The 16,472-nt window shown below is 38.1% G+C and overlaps 1 protein-coding gene across 2 annotated transcripts in view; it reads right to left on the reverse strand.

Moving 5' to 3' along the window:
* PHACTR2 (phosphatase and actin regulator 2) overlaps positions 1-16,472 on the reverse strand; it is a 244,839-nt gene that overhangs the window by 56,484 nt on the left and 171,883 nt on the right. For both annotated transcript variants that reach the window (XM_011997161.1, XM_011997160.1), the window contains 4 exons: positions 14,556-14,755; positions 12,807-12,963; positions 6,979-7,034; positions 1,171-1,232 (listed from right to left, as the gene is read on the reverse strand). In XM_011997161.1, coding sequence (XP_011852551.1) covers positions 1,171-1,232; positions 6,979-7,034; positions 12,807-12,963; positions 14,556-14,755 — 475 coding nt within the window. The remainder of the gene's footprint in view (positions 1-1,170; positions 1,233-6,978; positions 7,035-12,806; positions 12,964-14,555; positions 14,756-16,472) is intronic.

Below are 16,472 nucleotides of genomic sequence, written 5' to 3' on the forward strand. Positions count from 1 at the left end.
TTTTTAGGTGCATAGGGTATGCCTGAAGAATTATTAGAAGGATTTATAATGAAATATAAACTCTGATGGTGCTTGATTTTTTCAAAGGCTATTATTTTTTTAACATAGAAAAAAGTGATGGCTCTAACATCAGATTTATACATTCATAAATAAGTGGCAACAATTGTCTGAGTTTGGCAGGTAAGACATTTGTCAATCTGGGTAGCACTGTAGCAGGCAGGCTGGATATCAAGTTCACTTAATAAATTACTTACCCAGCTGTGATGTGGAATAGTGGGAAATGTTCAGGAGTAACGAAATATTTATTTGTTTAATATTTCCAACACTAAATGGAAAGTGTGAGCATTTTAAGAAATAATTTTTATTATAATTAAAAATTTTTCCACTTCTTTTTTCTTTTTCTTTTATCATTGCTCTAATCAAGCAAGATCGAGATTAATTTTTAATTAATTCTTTTTTTTTTTTGAAACAAGGCCTCACTCCAGGCTGGTCTTGACCTCCTGGGCTCAAGCAATCCTCCTGACTCAGCTTCCAAGTAGCTGGGACTATGGGTGCAAGACACTGCACCTGACTCAAAACAATTTTTAAAAATAGAAATATATGCATTGAAATATTAATAATGGCTATCTGTGAATAAAAGACATACGATTTTATTTTTTTCTTTTTTTGTATCTTTAAAAATTTTCACACAGAGTACATATTTTCATAGAGTAAATGCAATTTAAAACCCTTGTTAATTTTTCAAAATTAACACAACATGCAATTATAAACATCATTTATAGCACGTGCATTATATTTATTTATTTTATTTAGTTACTTTTTTTGAGACAGAGTCTCATTCTGTCTCCCAGCCTGGAGTGCAATGGCACGATATCAGGTCATAGCAACCTCCACCTCCCAGGCTGAAGCAATCTCCCCACCTCAGCCTCCTGAGTAGCTGGAACTACAGGCATGTGCCACCATGCCAGCTAATTTTTGTATTTTTTGTAGAGATAGGGTTTCACCATGTTGCCCAGGCTGGTGATTTTGTTGTCTATGCTTATAGACTAATAGGAATAATTATTTCTAAACATCTGATTTACATATAGAGAGAGGATTAGTATTTTTTTTTAAAAAAAACAAAATATATCTCAAAACACGTATGCTCATTAATAGTCACAACTTCATTACCTTTCTGCTGAGTCTGCGTTTAAGTTCCATTTTTGCTTCTTGTTCCTCTTCTTCATTCTTTTCTGTTTATTAAAGGAGGAAAGTCATGATGACAGTTACTATAGATGATTTTATAATCAGAAAAGTATATCAGGCCACAATCATGTGATTCTAACAAATAATGATCAAACACTTCAACAACATTGTTAAAAAGTTATCGAAAGATTTTGTAGAAAGGTTGATCATCTTATACACACACACACACACACACATGCTTTTTTTGTAGGACTGGTTTGCTTTACTAATTTTAAATGTTTTTGCTTCCTGATGTCTTGTTGTATTCTTAAAAAAACCACAGGAATGCCCATATTCTAATGAAAGCCCTCTATTGTTGATCATCTCATGGGCTTATAAGTACAATTTACCAGAATTCAGATGAAAATTTACTTCTGGATCTGCCCTTCATGTGAAAATCTGAGACATATTAAAAGAGCAAATTAGAACCATCCGATGCATGTCTGAGCTGCTGATTTCCACTCAAATCCAACCAAAATATTTGATTTGTCTTCCTTGGTTTCCATAGAAGCAGAATGTAAGCATTTCCTTGGACTTTGCTTTCAAACCAGAATGTTCTAAATGAGGTTATGATGTACTGTGGGTGGAAATTATTTATTTTCTTGTGACTTTGCCTTTCCAAAGTCTTCTCTTTCTCTAGTGATTCACCAAGTAGTACAATTTTATGCTGCCCAACAGATGGGATTTAAAGAAAAATGTCCAAAATTTTTAAAGAAATAAACACCCCTTCAGGTTTTGCTGGTTGTTGCTTACTTGAGGAACTTCCCTCTGTTGCTTCCTTTAGCTCATCATCTGTTCGATCAATGAGCATACATTTTGCTTCTTGGATACCGATGCTTATGAAAGATTGTGTTTTAGAAAGTGCTATTATGAACTCTTTTGAAGGAAAATAATGCTGTATAAAGGCTTGACTAAAAGGTTGAAAAAGGAAAGCTTCTTCTATTTATTTATTTATTTTTGTTTTTATTTTATTTTATTTTTTGAGACAGAGTCTTGCTCTGTCACCCAGGCTAGAGTGCAGTGGTGCGATCTTGGCTCACTGCAACCTCTGCCTCCCGGGTTCAATGAAAAAAAAATTTTTAATCCATGATAGGTATGAAATATATTTATTTTAAAATTCAAATAGACTTCTTACAACTAAGACTATTTTTATTGTGAATAAAATATCAGTATTCAATATTTGCAGCATCTGTATTTGTTAGCTGAACAGGCTAAATTCTTCATCAGTTTTCCTTCTCTGAACAGGGAAAAGTTTCTATGTTCTTCTGAAATAATAACTTTAATGCATAAGAAAGAAAGAAGGTGATTAGACAACGAGTGAACATAAACTGTAATCACCCACAAGATAAGAAACAATGAGTTAATATCCTTTCATTTTGTGCCAAACAAATTTGTTATAATTTAAATTTCTTCCTACGAAAGTACTGTAGGTTTTTAATTGCTTCACAAAATATATATCCTTTCATATCCTTAAAAATGCACACTTAGGTTCAAAGAATTACCTCATATGAGTTGGATAAAGCTTGTGGATTGTCAAAATACATAATAAACAAAAGCCACACTGTGGTTCCTGTGATTTAAACCAGAGCTTTACAAGGCGACGTGATAGTGAAAATAAAATTGTTGATATTGTTGATAAAAATTGATGATATTGTTAGTGATATTGATGACATTGTTAATAAAAACAAAAATATAATTCTTAAAACATTTTTGTCAACTCTTCCCATACGGTGTTTATGCTATATTTTTAAGGTATTTTTCAAAGATTAAAAAATTGGATATAATACATCCCAAAGCTAATGAATGCTCCAGTCTTCATTAAATATGCAAAAATGACATTTCCTTGAAGGGAATATTTGATAGTTTTGTCTAATTAAGCATATTGTTCAACTAGTGCTACCAGTTAGGGAATTGAATTCATTTTTGACATCAGAAACTGACTTCTTTATGTTTTCCATGTTCAAAATTGTACTTTTAGTGAAGTTAGAGGACGAGGGTGAGAGGTAGAAGGAAGCCAACATGACTGTTCCTCTGAACCTTTCCTTTTATTTTGCAGAGATGGGCTCTCCCTGTGTTGCCCAAGCTTGTCTTGATCTCCAGGACTCAAGTGATCCTCCCGCCTCAGCCTCCCAAGTAGCTGGGATTACCAGCATGAGCTACCATGACAGTTTCTCTGAATCTTATTAAACAGTCATTGTAAAATCTCTCATACAGTCAAGATTAAACCTTAAACTCAGTATTTGAAAATTCACCAAGTTTTTTGCATGCTTCCTTCATTTTTTGATTCACTAGAGGGCTAATTATAAAGTAGGATGTAAATCTTTCCGGTTAATTTAAACAGGCTGGAGGGATACTCATGAAGGAAGTGACATGGTTCATTGACAAATCTTGCTCTCAGTAACTCTCATCAGAATAGAGAGGGGTGAACATTTTGGACAAGCTGCAGGAAGCATTTCCGATAAATAAACAAATAATACATGTGGTTAAACAGCAGCAAGCACCACAGGAAACCTGCCTGGCAAGCAATATTACCCAGAGAATTTTGTGGATGAGCTAAAAGGAGAAGAAAGAAAAATACAAAAATATCAACAACTGGAATATTATCTTCTTGAGTTGTTAGTTCAGGTAAAATGGGTTCAAAAAGCCAAATCTTTTGTAGATTCATTTCTCTTTTTGTTTTTTACATGTTTCCATGTCGATATTTTGTTTTTTCAATTTTTGGTGGAGATGAGATCTCACTATATTGCCTAGGCTGGTCTCAAACTCCTGGCCTCAAGCAATTCTCCTGCCTTGGCCTTACAAGGCTTTGGGATTACAGGCATAAGCCACCTTACCTGGCCTCATGTGGGTGTTTTTAACAAATGAAAAAACACACATAAACTTCAAGTGCATTTAAAAAAGCTGGATCAACAGATGCATAGATATGTCATAAAGCAAGATGTTAATGATAGACTATAGATGGCAGATATATGTGGATTTACTGTAAAATTCTTTCAACTTTTCTTCATGTTTAAAAATTTTCATAATAAAATGTTGGGGAAAAATATATGCAGAACTCAATGGCTTAATTCATTTTTCTCTATATAAGACATAGCTAGAATTACATTCTCAGCTAAATACATCACCTTTCTTAATTAGCAAAAGTTGACCTTTTAAGTACCAAAACTTGCTTTCTATTTTATCAGTTTTTAGGAACTGGTTCTAAAATGCATAACTAAATGTATTATAATATAATATAATATAAATACATATATGTAATATGTCTTTTTTAACAAGCTCTAGTATCACCAAAATAATTAGGAAAGACATCAAGTAAGGACTAGTATGGTGCATGACACTAAGAAATATAATTTGTCCTGTGGTCACCAATTAAAACTAATGGCATTTATCGGCATCTGGACTCATGTTCATTAAACTAGTGATGGACTCTAAAAGTTGTTGAACGTTTAATTCTGTAAGTTAGTTTTCTAGTTTGTCAAGAAAAGATGACCTAGTTAGGGCCGGACACAGTGGCTTACAAGCATAATTCCAGCACTTTGGGAGGCCGAGGTGGGTGAATTGCGAGGTCAGGAATTTGAGACCAGCCTGGCCAACACAGCAAAACTTTGTCTCTACTAAAAATACAAAAATTAGTCAGGTGTGGTGATACACACCTGTAGTCCCAGCTACTCAGGAGGCTGAGGCAGGAAAATCACTTGAACCCGAGAGGCAGAGGTTGCAGTGAGCCGAGATCGTGCCACTGCACTCCAGCCTGGGCAACAGAGCGAGGCTCTGTCTTGGGGAAAAAAAAAAAAAGATGACCTAGTTAAAGTAACTGTCCTTAAAAACCACACCGTATCACACACTTTTCCACTGTTCTTGAACAAATGCTGAGATGAAACATACAAACATCAAACAAGAGCAATCTATGTGGAAGAACCAAGAAGCAAACGGGCTGAGTAGAGTGTTTCTAAGTTAGGCCATTCAGTTTCCTGTGACTGCTCAGGGAAAGATGACCTCTCCCAGTTTTCTTCTGCCTCCCTTGGCTATATAATACTGGGTCAGGAGATCATAAGCCAGTTATCAGCCTCTCCAGGCTGGAAATATGCCTCTGTTTCCAGAAATAAACATGCTTAGGTGAACTTAGAAGGAAGGAAAAAAAGGGCTGGAGTCGAATCTGAAGTGTCTCACTCTTTCCCAAACCTCTAGGAAAACAGGATATAAAGGCCAATGCAGCCCTTAAGATCAATGCACGGTAAGTTTCTAGATCTATGAAACAGTTCCTCCGACAACCAAACTCTAGTGTGGTTTGGCACTATTTATCTCACAGGCTCAAGAAACAATTACCCAAAATGTGCCCTTCCTTTCTTCTTCTAGGTATTAGAGCAGGCATCCAGTAAGACATAATCTTTGTGTTTTTTAGGAGCTTAGGGTCTGCATTTGAGCATGCTTAAAAATTCAACAAGTATTTCCCAGGAACCTATCATGGAAAGCAATGAACCTTTCTGGTTTGTTTTGTTGTCAAAATTAGATGCTACTTCTACTCTTCCTCAGCAAAGCAAAAACACAAAATTTTCCTACTTTTCTAGTCACAAATTTTTCCTGCTCCAAACTGGCTCTTCTATACATTAGTAGCCACTTAAGTCCTTCCTGGGGCTGTATTCTAGTTATGTTCAAAAAAAGCCAGAAAAAAGCATTCCAAAGAAAGTGATCCCATAGACTGGGTGGATGGTAGTTGCTCTCACTGAATGGTAGTTCATATTCATTGTTGAATTGATTTTGTACTAACAACTGTAATACAATATGCTACTAAAATCTTTCTTCCCTAAAGGAAAGAAAGTATCTTGGATTGGAGAGGAGGGGTCTTCTAGCAGGCCAAGATAACTCGAAAAGCCTGGCTGACAAAGATTTCCCCCACACCATGGGTCACTACCATTGTAGCACTATTCAGAGTTTTACCCATCCCTCTTCTTTGATATTTCACACAATAAAAAGATCTTTTGAAACCAAGTTAACAATATATAAAACTACAGCTAGGCTCAATTTAAAAATATCTGTTTCTTAACTCACTGCAATGCCTGACCACATTGACACATGATAGCATGACAAACTGTATTTCTGTTAGTTTTATAGTTTTAACATACCAACTCCAATAAATACTACTGCAGGGACGAGTAAAAACTAAGGTCAAAGAGAACAGAGGGGAAAACAGAATGGGAAAATAAAGTAGGAAAATGAATGGAGAACGTTTTAGTGCTGAGAAATTATAAACAACTCAAGAAGGAAGCCGAGTTTTCACAACATAGGAAAATGCAATGGATTGAAAATTTCATTTTGAATTGAGTCATTTGTTAAACTAGCAACAAACTATTATTAAGAATATTAATATAGGAATGTTTGATTTGTTTCTTCGTGGATTCCTTTGGCCTTTTCTTTGACATTTATTTGCAAGAAGACCAGAGCATTCTTTTTCTATTTAATATTTGGGTGAAGGAATACATGGAATATATTTCATCTTTCTTAAACACAATTGTCATGACTATGACTCTGGTCTGGTGGGGGGATGTAAGGCTCAAAGCCATAAAATAAAATATGAAATTCAAGAAATTAAAAAAAATATATAAACAATTACATATAAATGTGACATAAATGGACTACTTCAATCCATCTTAAGTAAACAAATATATGATGGTTTCTTACTGATAAATGGATCATCTGTAGAGGCAGCTTGTTAATGATTACACAAGGAATCATTCTATAGTATAGAATACTCACGTTTTAGGATGTTTCTTTGCTCTAATTCTTCAGTTGTGGGCCTCTGGCTCAGCCTCCTATGATGACAAAAAGGATATATTACAGGTTAAAAATGAGGTACCCTAGTAGGAGACTTGAAATAAAACAACAAAGCTCTATTTTTCATGTTTTGAGAAATAAAAATTCATTTTTAAAGCTGCAAAATAAAAGTCTCTTTCCCATTAGTTTGGAGACTACAGATCATGGCTGAGGCTACTCACCGACCCCCATTACACAGTCTCCCTTCCTTTTAGCAACAGATTGGTCTCGATGTTAGATAGGTACCTGACTACAGACTTCTGCCTCCCTAGAAGCCAGGTATCGTGCTGTGACTGAGTTTCTGCAATGGGATGTGAGCAGAATGATGTTTGTTACTTCCTCTTCTCATCCTTAAAATGCCTGGGTGCATGTTCCCTTCTTTCCCTTTCCTTTTTCCACAGGCTAGAACTTCAGCCTGATGGTGTGAGCCAGCTTTGATCATGCAGATGAGACCATCCAGGGGACGGGAGAGCAGCAAGACAGAAGGAACGTAGGAGCTAGGCTGACTTCAAGGAGCCGAGTTCCCAACCATGCTGGATGGCCCACCTACCTGGGGACGGTCATGTGAAAAAGAAATACACATACCTGGTTTGGACCACTATAGTTTTTGGTCTCTGTTACAGCTTAGCTTATAGCCTAATTAATATATAGCTCATTAGGGTCTAAAATAGGATGCTGCGCCTGGCTGGGTAATCTTAATATAAGATAGTACTACTAATTCTAAATGTTTATGGTTATGACAAAAATGGTAAGAAGAACTGAAATTAATACTTTAAATATCTCATTAATATGCTAAACTATGATCTTCATCAGAGCTACCTTGAAACTAACTTAATTGAGCAGACAAAAGAACTTGTTGAACATCTATCTCTATGCCAGCCAGGTTTCCTGCCATCCATGTCCCCATGTATCCTGTGCTACATATCTCTATTATGAATATACTGTACTCTATATTATGCCCACAATAAGCCACATTTCTTTTATCTATGGTGTCTCCTCCATCTGAATATCTTTCTCTCCTTTTCCATCTACTGAAATCTTATAGATGATTAAAATAATATCTTGAAGATATGTATTTGGCCTCTTCTGAAAGTGAGAATTAAAGGCTCCTGGTTCTTTGCTCATTTACAGCAATTTATACACAGACTATACATCTATTAAAGCACTTATCACACAGGCAGTTATAAAAATAATAATTACAGCTATCATTTAGTCATACTTTTAAAAATCCAGGTACTGTGCTAGGTGCTTAGCTTATATGATCTGGAATCCTCAAAGCAGTTCAGCAAGGTAGCACCCAGTTTCAGTTTTACAGATGAGGAAATGAGAGATGAACTAACCTGCCTAAGGTAAAACACTAGTAAATGCTAGCGCCAGGATTCATACTCAAATCCTTTGACTTAGATGTTTGTGCTTTTCGCGTGACCCCATCGTGCAACATATAATTCTGTCTCTCATTAGACATGGAGTTCTCTGTGGCTAGAACTGTGGATGAACTATCTTTCAATGACAGTGATTAGATGTGCTGTGTTTGTACAAAAACAATTCTGTAAAATTTACATTTTAATAACAGTGAAAACTTTGCTCTATTAACTTTTTTTTTTTTTTTTTTTTTTTTTTTTTTTGGTGAGACAGGGTCTGGCTTTGTTGCCCAGGCTGGAGTGCTGTGGCGTGATCTCAGCTCACTGCAACCTCTACCTCCTGGACTCAAGCGATCCTCCCACCTCAGCCTCACAAGTAGCTGGGACTACAGGCGCATGCCACCAAGCTCCACTAATTTTTTCTTTTTTTGGTAGAGATGGGGTTTTGCCATGTTGCCCAGGCTGGTCTCAAACTTCCGGGCTCACGCGATCCACATCTCAGCCTCCCAAAGTGCTGGAATTAGAGGCATGAAACAACCGCGCCCAGACCATTGACATTTTTGACAGATATAGTCTATGTATTTATCAAGGCTTTCGAACTTTTGGGGGTTGCAGTGGAATCCTAATCTGTAAGAGAGACAGAAGCTGTCTTAGTTGGATGGTTAGATCTGGGATGGAGAAGCCTCCTCCCATCCCAGCCCAAACACACACCTATACTCCCATCCCAGCCTAAACACACACCTACACTCCCATCCCAGCCCAGACACACATCCATGCTCCCATCCCAGCCCAGACACACACCTACACTTCCCTGGTTCTTCCAGTAGATGCCTATGTATCATTTCCAGGGCATCCTTGATGAAGTCTTTAGAAAACTGGTACTTTATGGGATTCCACAGTGTCAGCTTCTCACAGTGTTCTTCATTGGTCCCTTGTTTTTGAACACCGGTTTGTTTTAATTTATCATTACTATAAATATCTTTGTAATAAACATCTTTGTAAGATATAGCATTTTCCCCCTTTGGATTATTTACTTTTTATATAGTTACCAAATGGAATTACCATGCAAAGAAACAGACCGCCTCATAATTTTCTTATCATATTGTTAAACTGTTCTTCAGAAATACTGAAAAAGGGCAATGTATACGTGTCTTACTTGCTCACAAATTTGCCAACATTGGGTTTAATTTTTAAATGTGCTTTACTAGTTTAACTGATGTATAATAATTTAAATGAATAATAAGAAATTTAATTTTTCTGAGGGCTTGCTATGACCCAGATACTAAAGAACCATTAGTGTATCATCTCCTTTAATCCTCCCAAGCTCTTGGGTTAGTTAGCTCTGTTTTACAGATGGGGGCCAAGCAGGAACTCTTTCCTGCCTTGTCCTATGACTGTATTTCTGCCAGTTCTGGATAAGCCCATACTTGGATGTTGAATAGCCACCTCTCACAATGGTTGTGTTCATGATGATTTTCATTACATTTATCACAGCCCCAAACATCTTTTCAATCTGTGGCCACAGACCTCCCATCCTATCTTGGCAGATGGTTTTTCTTTGGCCCACACTGAAAAAGGTGACATTTACTTCTATTAGGTTTCATTTTATGGAATGAATCCATTATGCTCTGATTCTATAAAGTACACCCATTGTCCTTCAAACTTCATGCTACCCATTTGATTAACCTGTCTGCTGATTTTTCTTCATTGATAAAAATGTTTACTCTCTTTCCATTTAGTTATATATTCCTTCATTCCTTCCACTATGATTTTCTGGAAATGGATTTCTTTGGCCTGGAGTGAAGTGAAGAGTTAAGTGTTTAAAATGTGGTCGTTGCTATTGCTGTGACTGCAATCTCCCTTTTCATTGTGGGAGATTTCTTCTATGTATCAATGTTATATAAATATAATGCTGATTTTTTAGGTTAATCTTACATCAAGCAAACCTGCTGAAATTATTATATATAGCAATTTGGGGTCAGTTTTTAGAGTTTTCTAGGTATATAACCATGTATAACAACAGTCTATCTTTCCTATAATTTATACCTTTTCTTCACCACAAATAATTGTGACCAGACTTTTAGCACAGTAAGGTTAAGGCATTTTTCTTTGCTTCTATTTTTAAAGAAAATGACTTTAGGGTTTCTCCCTAGAGTAAGATATTTAGTATATTTTTTAAAATTTATTTTTTAATTGTTTTTTGAGATGGAGTCTCACTTTGTTGCCCAGGCTGGAGTGCAGTGGTACGATCTCGGCTCACTGCAGCCTCCGCCTCCAAATTCCTGCCTCAGCCTCCTGAGTAGCTGGGATTACAGGTGCCCGTCATCACAGCCGGCTAATATTTGTATTTTTAGTAGAGATGGTATTTCACCATGTTGGCCAGGCTGGTCTCGAACTCCTGACCTCAAGTGATCCGCCTGCCTTGGCCTCCCAAAGTGCTGGGATTACAACTCCTCATTTGTTTAGGATTTCTTTTTTTTTTTTTTTTTTTTTTGAGACGGAGTCTCGCTCTGCCGCCCAGGCTGGAGTGCAGTGGCCGGATCTCAGCCCACTGCAAGCTCCGCCTCCCGGGTTCACGCCATTCTCCTGCCTCAGCCTCCCGAGTAGTTGGGACTACAGGCGCCCGCCACCGCGCCCGGCTAGTTTCTTTGTATTTTTTAGTAGAGACGGGGTTTCACCGTGTTAGCCAGGATGGTCTCGATCTCCTGACCTCGTGATCCGCCTGTCTCGGCCTCCCAAAGTGCTGGGATTACAACTCCTCATTTGTTTAGGATTTCTAACAAAAACTGAACAAAATTTTCTTTACGGTTACTTTGACATTTATCGAGGTGGGTATATGATACTTCACACTTTTTTACTCCTTACTATGATAATACTATTACTATTTTATGCAAATATTATTCAATGATTTACATTCTTCTTCGTGGCAAAACATAAACAAGAATAATAAAACAATCAGAAAACCTAGAAGCATATACTCTCTTACATAGAGTAGAAAGTACAAAACAGGAGACAGTGTACAAAAGAAAATTGGGCAGAGAGCCCAGGAGCGAAACTCTGATTCCGTTTCTGCTACTCAGTAACTGCATGTCCTTGAGAAATTTCCTTAATCTCTCTGGGCCTCAGAGAGGCCCCTTGTTTTTCCTTGGTAAGATGGCAAGATTAGACTTGTAGGTTTTTCCAGCTTGATACCATTAATCACTTTGGTCCCTCTTGCTTCTGCTGGCTCTTTCTCGAAGCCAGAAATGGTCACAGGTTAGGGCTGAATTAAGATGACAGTGAGAGAGACCACTGGTAAACATTCCCAAATTGCTTCCAGAGTTGCAAGAGGGCTTACGGAACAGAGAGACCCTCTAAGCCTCCCCCGAGGTTCCCTGGTAGGCTGTGCTTTTCCTTCAGATAGATGCCACAGCTGCTGCCTCTGACACCTTTCTGCACAACTCAGCCGTAAGGAGGTGCCTTAGGGGTTACTCTTCCTCTGGAGAAATGGTCAGCAGCCTCCATGTCAATCCTGCCTCCAGTTATACCACTTCCAAGCAAGGACAGCAATTTTCCCCCTACCTCCAAATCCTGCTCTGGGATTCTAGACAGTTCCTTTCTCCCAGTTATGCACCCTGTTGGGTATGCAGAGTAAGATAAGTCAGCAGAACAACTAATTCTCACATATGCTTAAAGTGATCATCAAAAATAAGACCTTTGGCATGAATGAATGCTCACTTCTATTAAAAATGCCAGTTAAAGGGACTTGTAAAGTCACCAGTGGCAAAAACAAAAATCCTATACAATGGTTGGAGGCAGGAAGAGATGTCAGATGACCCATTTACTTTAAGTCGGAAGGGGGATGTTTAGATATGAGGGTTATGGCTACCTGACTTGGATGAAGCCAGACCACTGAAGGGAACTAATATTTCTACAGTCTCACAGCCCACGAGGCAGAACCTCATGGCATTCCCAGGAATGCTAGTGAGTGCATAAATTAGGCCAGGATTGTTGAGCAAACTGTGATCTGCAGGCCAAATCCAGCTTTATGAATAAATAAAGTTTTATTGGAACATGGCCACACTCATTTGTTTATCTATTATTTATGTCTGCTTTTATGCTACAGCAGTGCGGTTGAGTAGCTGCAACAGAGACTGTCTGGCCAGCAAAGCCTGAAATGTTTGCCAATTGGTCTTTAAAAAAAAGTTTGTTGACCCCTGGAATAGGCTTTGGTGACCTGAAAGCCACTGGCTAGCTGGGCCAAAGGATAAGTTCCTCGAGTGGTTCATCATGCAAGACCAACTTTAAAAGACCCAATAGGCCAGATGTATCTGGACATAAGGAATTCACAATGACCCCAGTTAGGTAGGAAGCTTTGGGAAGAAGAAAAATACAAATTAGTCAGTACTGCCCTAAAATGTCAGCAATTACCTGACTAACTTGGTTCCAATTTGCTGTCGGATTTCCTGCCTCTCTTCTTCGGATGTACGCTGCAAGATGTTTTTGTCCTCTAATTCTTTCTTAGATGGTCTGTTGCCAAGTTTGATAGCAAGAGTATCCCTCCGGCGTATTTTACTTGCCAAAGCACCTGAGGATTGAAAAAGAGGAGAAATGCAGAGAGAGAGGCTTTTAGCCAGTGGCACTTGGGTTACACATGGCATGGACTTTAAATAGAGCCCAGACCAAATTCTTTCTCCTCGTGCAGGAGGAGAATCTTAATTAACCTAAGGAAAAAAAGACTGAGTTGGATGCAGTACATTTTAAGAAGACTGAAAAGCTATTTCTTTTTAATGTTCTGAGAAATATTGGGACACCATAAAAAACTTAGAAGTCTCACTTCATCGTCTGGAAAGTGATAGCTGCAGTTTATTTTGCTGAGAGGGTGGATCATAGAAATGAATGATTGTACAATGCTTTTTCTTTTTCAAGTTTAAAAAACTTAGTTCCTTTGCTTTTATTCTGGACAGTTAATCCTTGTCTCCTCCTTTCCTCTACTCAGACGCCATCCTGGCAGAGTCTACCAATGTTTAACCCTTAATTGCTCAGAACCCTGAAAATTTCAACAAATGATAAGTAATACCACATGGATGATAATGGTTTTATTTATTTTTTTTGCTCCATGCAAATTAAAAGGGATTGACAAAGTGCCATTTAATCACTAATAACTTGTCATAATCTACAAATTCAGTCCCACAGTGATTCCCTCCTCTGTTATCCTGCTCAAAGTTAAAAAAAAATAAAAGCTCTTTCCAGATCTCCAAGTTATATTAGGTTGATGTAAAAGTAATTGTGGTTTTTGCCGTTATTTTTAATACATAAATGATATTATTATTTCCTAGAAGGCCTACTATCTTACTTATTGTGGAAGTATGATTGTTTTTTAATGCTAACGAGGTATTTAGCATTCTTCTTCTTATTATTTTTTGAGATGGAGTCTCACTGTGTCTCCCAGGCTGGAGTGCAGTGGCGTGATCTCAGCTCACTGCAACTTCTGCCTCCCGGGTTCAAGCGATTCTCCTGCCTCAGCCTCCAGAGCAGCTGGAATGACAGGTGTGTGCCACCACGCCTGACTGGTTTTTGTATTTTTAGTAAAGACAGGGCTTCGCCATGTTGGCTAGGCTAGTCTCGAACTCCTGTTCTCAAGTGATTCACCCACCTTAGCCTCCCAAAGTTACAGACATGAACCACCATGCTTGACCTCTTAATGCTAATGAGATATTTGGCATTCTTGATTCATTCCTCCTTCCCCTTTCTATAAACCCCAGTAAAAAAAAAAAGTGAGTGAAAATTTCAAACACCTCCAATGAGTAAGCCCAAGAATCTGCACTGACTCCTTTCTTTCTTCAAGAATGGTCCCAGAGTGAAAGGCTCTCTTTGGTCATAGTGAGAAAGGTCTCTGTCATTAGAAAGCTTTGATTCTCAGCACAAAAACCAATGTGCACATCTAGCTCATCTAGCTCATCGACAAAGGCCAGATCCAGCCGTGTGACATCATCTTCTGGAAAGGCCTCCCGTCAAAAGCTAAACTTTAGGATATACACATTTCTAATTTGAGAAAGGAGGATGAGGGGAAAGAAAACATCAGATGTCTGGTTCCTAATGAGGCTTTTATTCTTTACAAAGTGCAGCTGCTTCTGCTTATCACCCACGCTTCTCCCTGTCTCTTGAAAACAGTCTTACTTTCTCCACTGCCATCCTCATCTTCATCTTCGTCCTCATCGTCAGTGTACAAGACAGGCCCGTCGGAGTCAGAGTCACTGGCTTGGTATTCCCTGTGGCCTTCATCTTCTGAGGGACTGAAGATTTCTGGAGATTCACCCATCAGACCAGGAGTCAGTAGCTGAGGCACTGTCTTCCCCAGCTCCTCTTTGGTTGTGAAACTGTTAAAGGCAGAAAAGCATGGGAGTGATGTGAATGAAGCTCACAGCAATCCTTGGGGGCATCAACACCATGAAAAAGGGCTCTAGTTTCATGGGCTTCCTTCAGGCTGGGGAAAGCAGACACATGACATAGGCCAGGCTAAAGTCACTGAAATGAAACCTTAATTCTCAAGGTTTTACATTTTTCATTTGTAAAATGCAAAGGCTTGGTATCTGATACATTTAGCAAACAAGTAGGGTAAAACTACATCTTGCAAATTATTTTTTCCATAGCAATGGGGGTTCAGTGGAAATAATAATGAGCTAGAGGCTCCTGGATATTTGACATTATCTGCACTTTTTCTTTGACCTGTGTGAACTCCTGCTTATCCTTCAAGTGTCAGCTACAGCTCAGCTCCTTCAGGAATCTTTCCTGGACCCTCAGTTTAATTCCTTGCCCACCATGTCTGTCCCATGGGGACCTGAAGACAACCCTGCTAGAGTGCTTAGCGTACTACACCTTGACCACCCATTGCTTCTCTGCCTTCTCAATCCCACAAGTTCCTGGAAAAGTGAGACTCATTGTTTTGCATCACAGCACCCAGAAGGTAGTGACATAGAAAAGTACATCTTCTTTCATTAATATATGGCTAGGTTCGGTGGTTCACACCTATAACCACAGCACTTCAGAAGGCTGAAGCGGGAGACTCGCTTGAGCCTAGGAGTTCAAAACCAGCCTGGGCAACATAGGGGACTTTGTCTCCACTAAAAATACAAAATATTAGCCTGGAGTGGTGGCCGGCACCTGTAATCCCAACTACTTGGGAGGCTGAGGCAGGAGAGTCACTTGAACCTGGGAGGTGGAGGTTGCAGTGAGCCGAGATAGCGCCATTGCACTCCAGCCTGGGCAACAAGAGCAAAACTCCATTTCAAAAATAAATAAATAAAATAAAATAAAATAAAAAATTAGCTGGGTATGGTGGCGCTTGCCTGTAGTCCCAGCTACTCGGGAGGCTGAGGTGGTAGGATTGCTTGAGCCTGGGAAGTCGAGGCTGCAGTGAGCCATGCTAGCACCACTGTACTCCAGCCTGGGTAACAGAGTGAGACCCTGTCTCAAAAAAAAAAAAAAAAAAAAAAAAAAAAAAAAAAAAAAAGTGTGTGTGTGTATATATATATATATATATATAAATACATATATGAATTAATCCTGGTTTTATCCCAATGTGTAAATAGTAAAAACTCATTTATCCTATGTGTGTTTTCATTTTTAAAACTGCCTCTTGTAACATAATAGACAGCATGCAAGTTAAATAAACTTTTTAGAAAAAAGATAATATGCACTCTAGCCTGGGTGACAGAGCGAGACTCCATCTCAAAAAAAAAAAAAAAAAAAAAAGAAAGAAAGAAAAAAGGTGACATGCAAGGATGCAATAATTTTCTATTATTTAGCCTGGTAAAAGTCTATGGTTTAAAGAGTTACTATTAATGTACAAAGATGGCCAATTTTCAAAGACTAGGCTAAAAAATATATAGTAACTTATGTAAAAACATCATATCAAAAATAATGTAATCTTCATTTTGAGACACAAAGATTCCCCAAATTGCTTTCTGGTAAAAAGTTCTTCCAGTAATAAACATAGATAAACTTGATCAGAATAGGAGGTATTTAAAACCTTACTTTGTGGTTATAAACCTGAGTGAGCACTGTCAAAATTTTGTTTCTCACTTATCAGAAAAA

The sequence above is a fragment of the Mandrillus leucophaeus genome, unplaced genomic scaffold (genome assembly GCF_000951045.1).
Source record: "Mandrillus leucophaeus isolate KB7577 unplaced genomic scaffold, Mleu.le_1.0 Scaffold531, whole genome shotgun sequence".
NCBI classification, from domain to species: Eukaryota; Metazoa; Chordata; class Mammalia; order Primates; family Cercopithecidae; genus Mandrillus; species Mandrillus leucophaeus.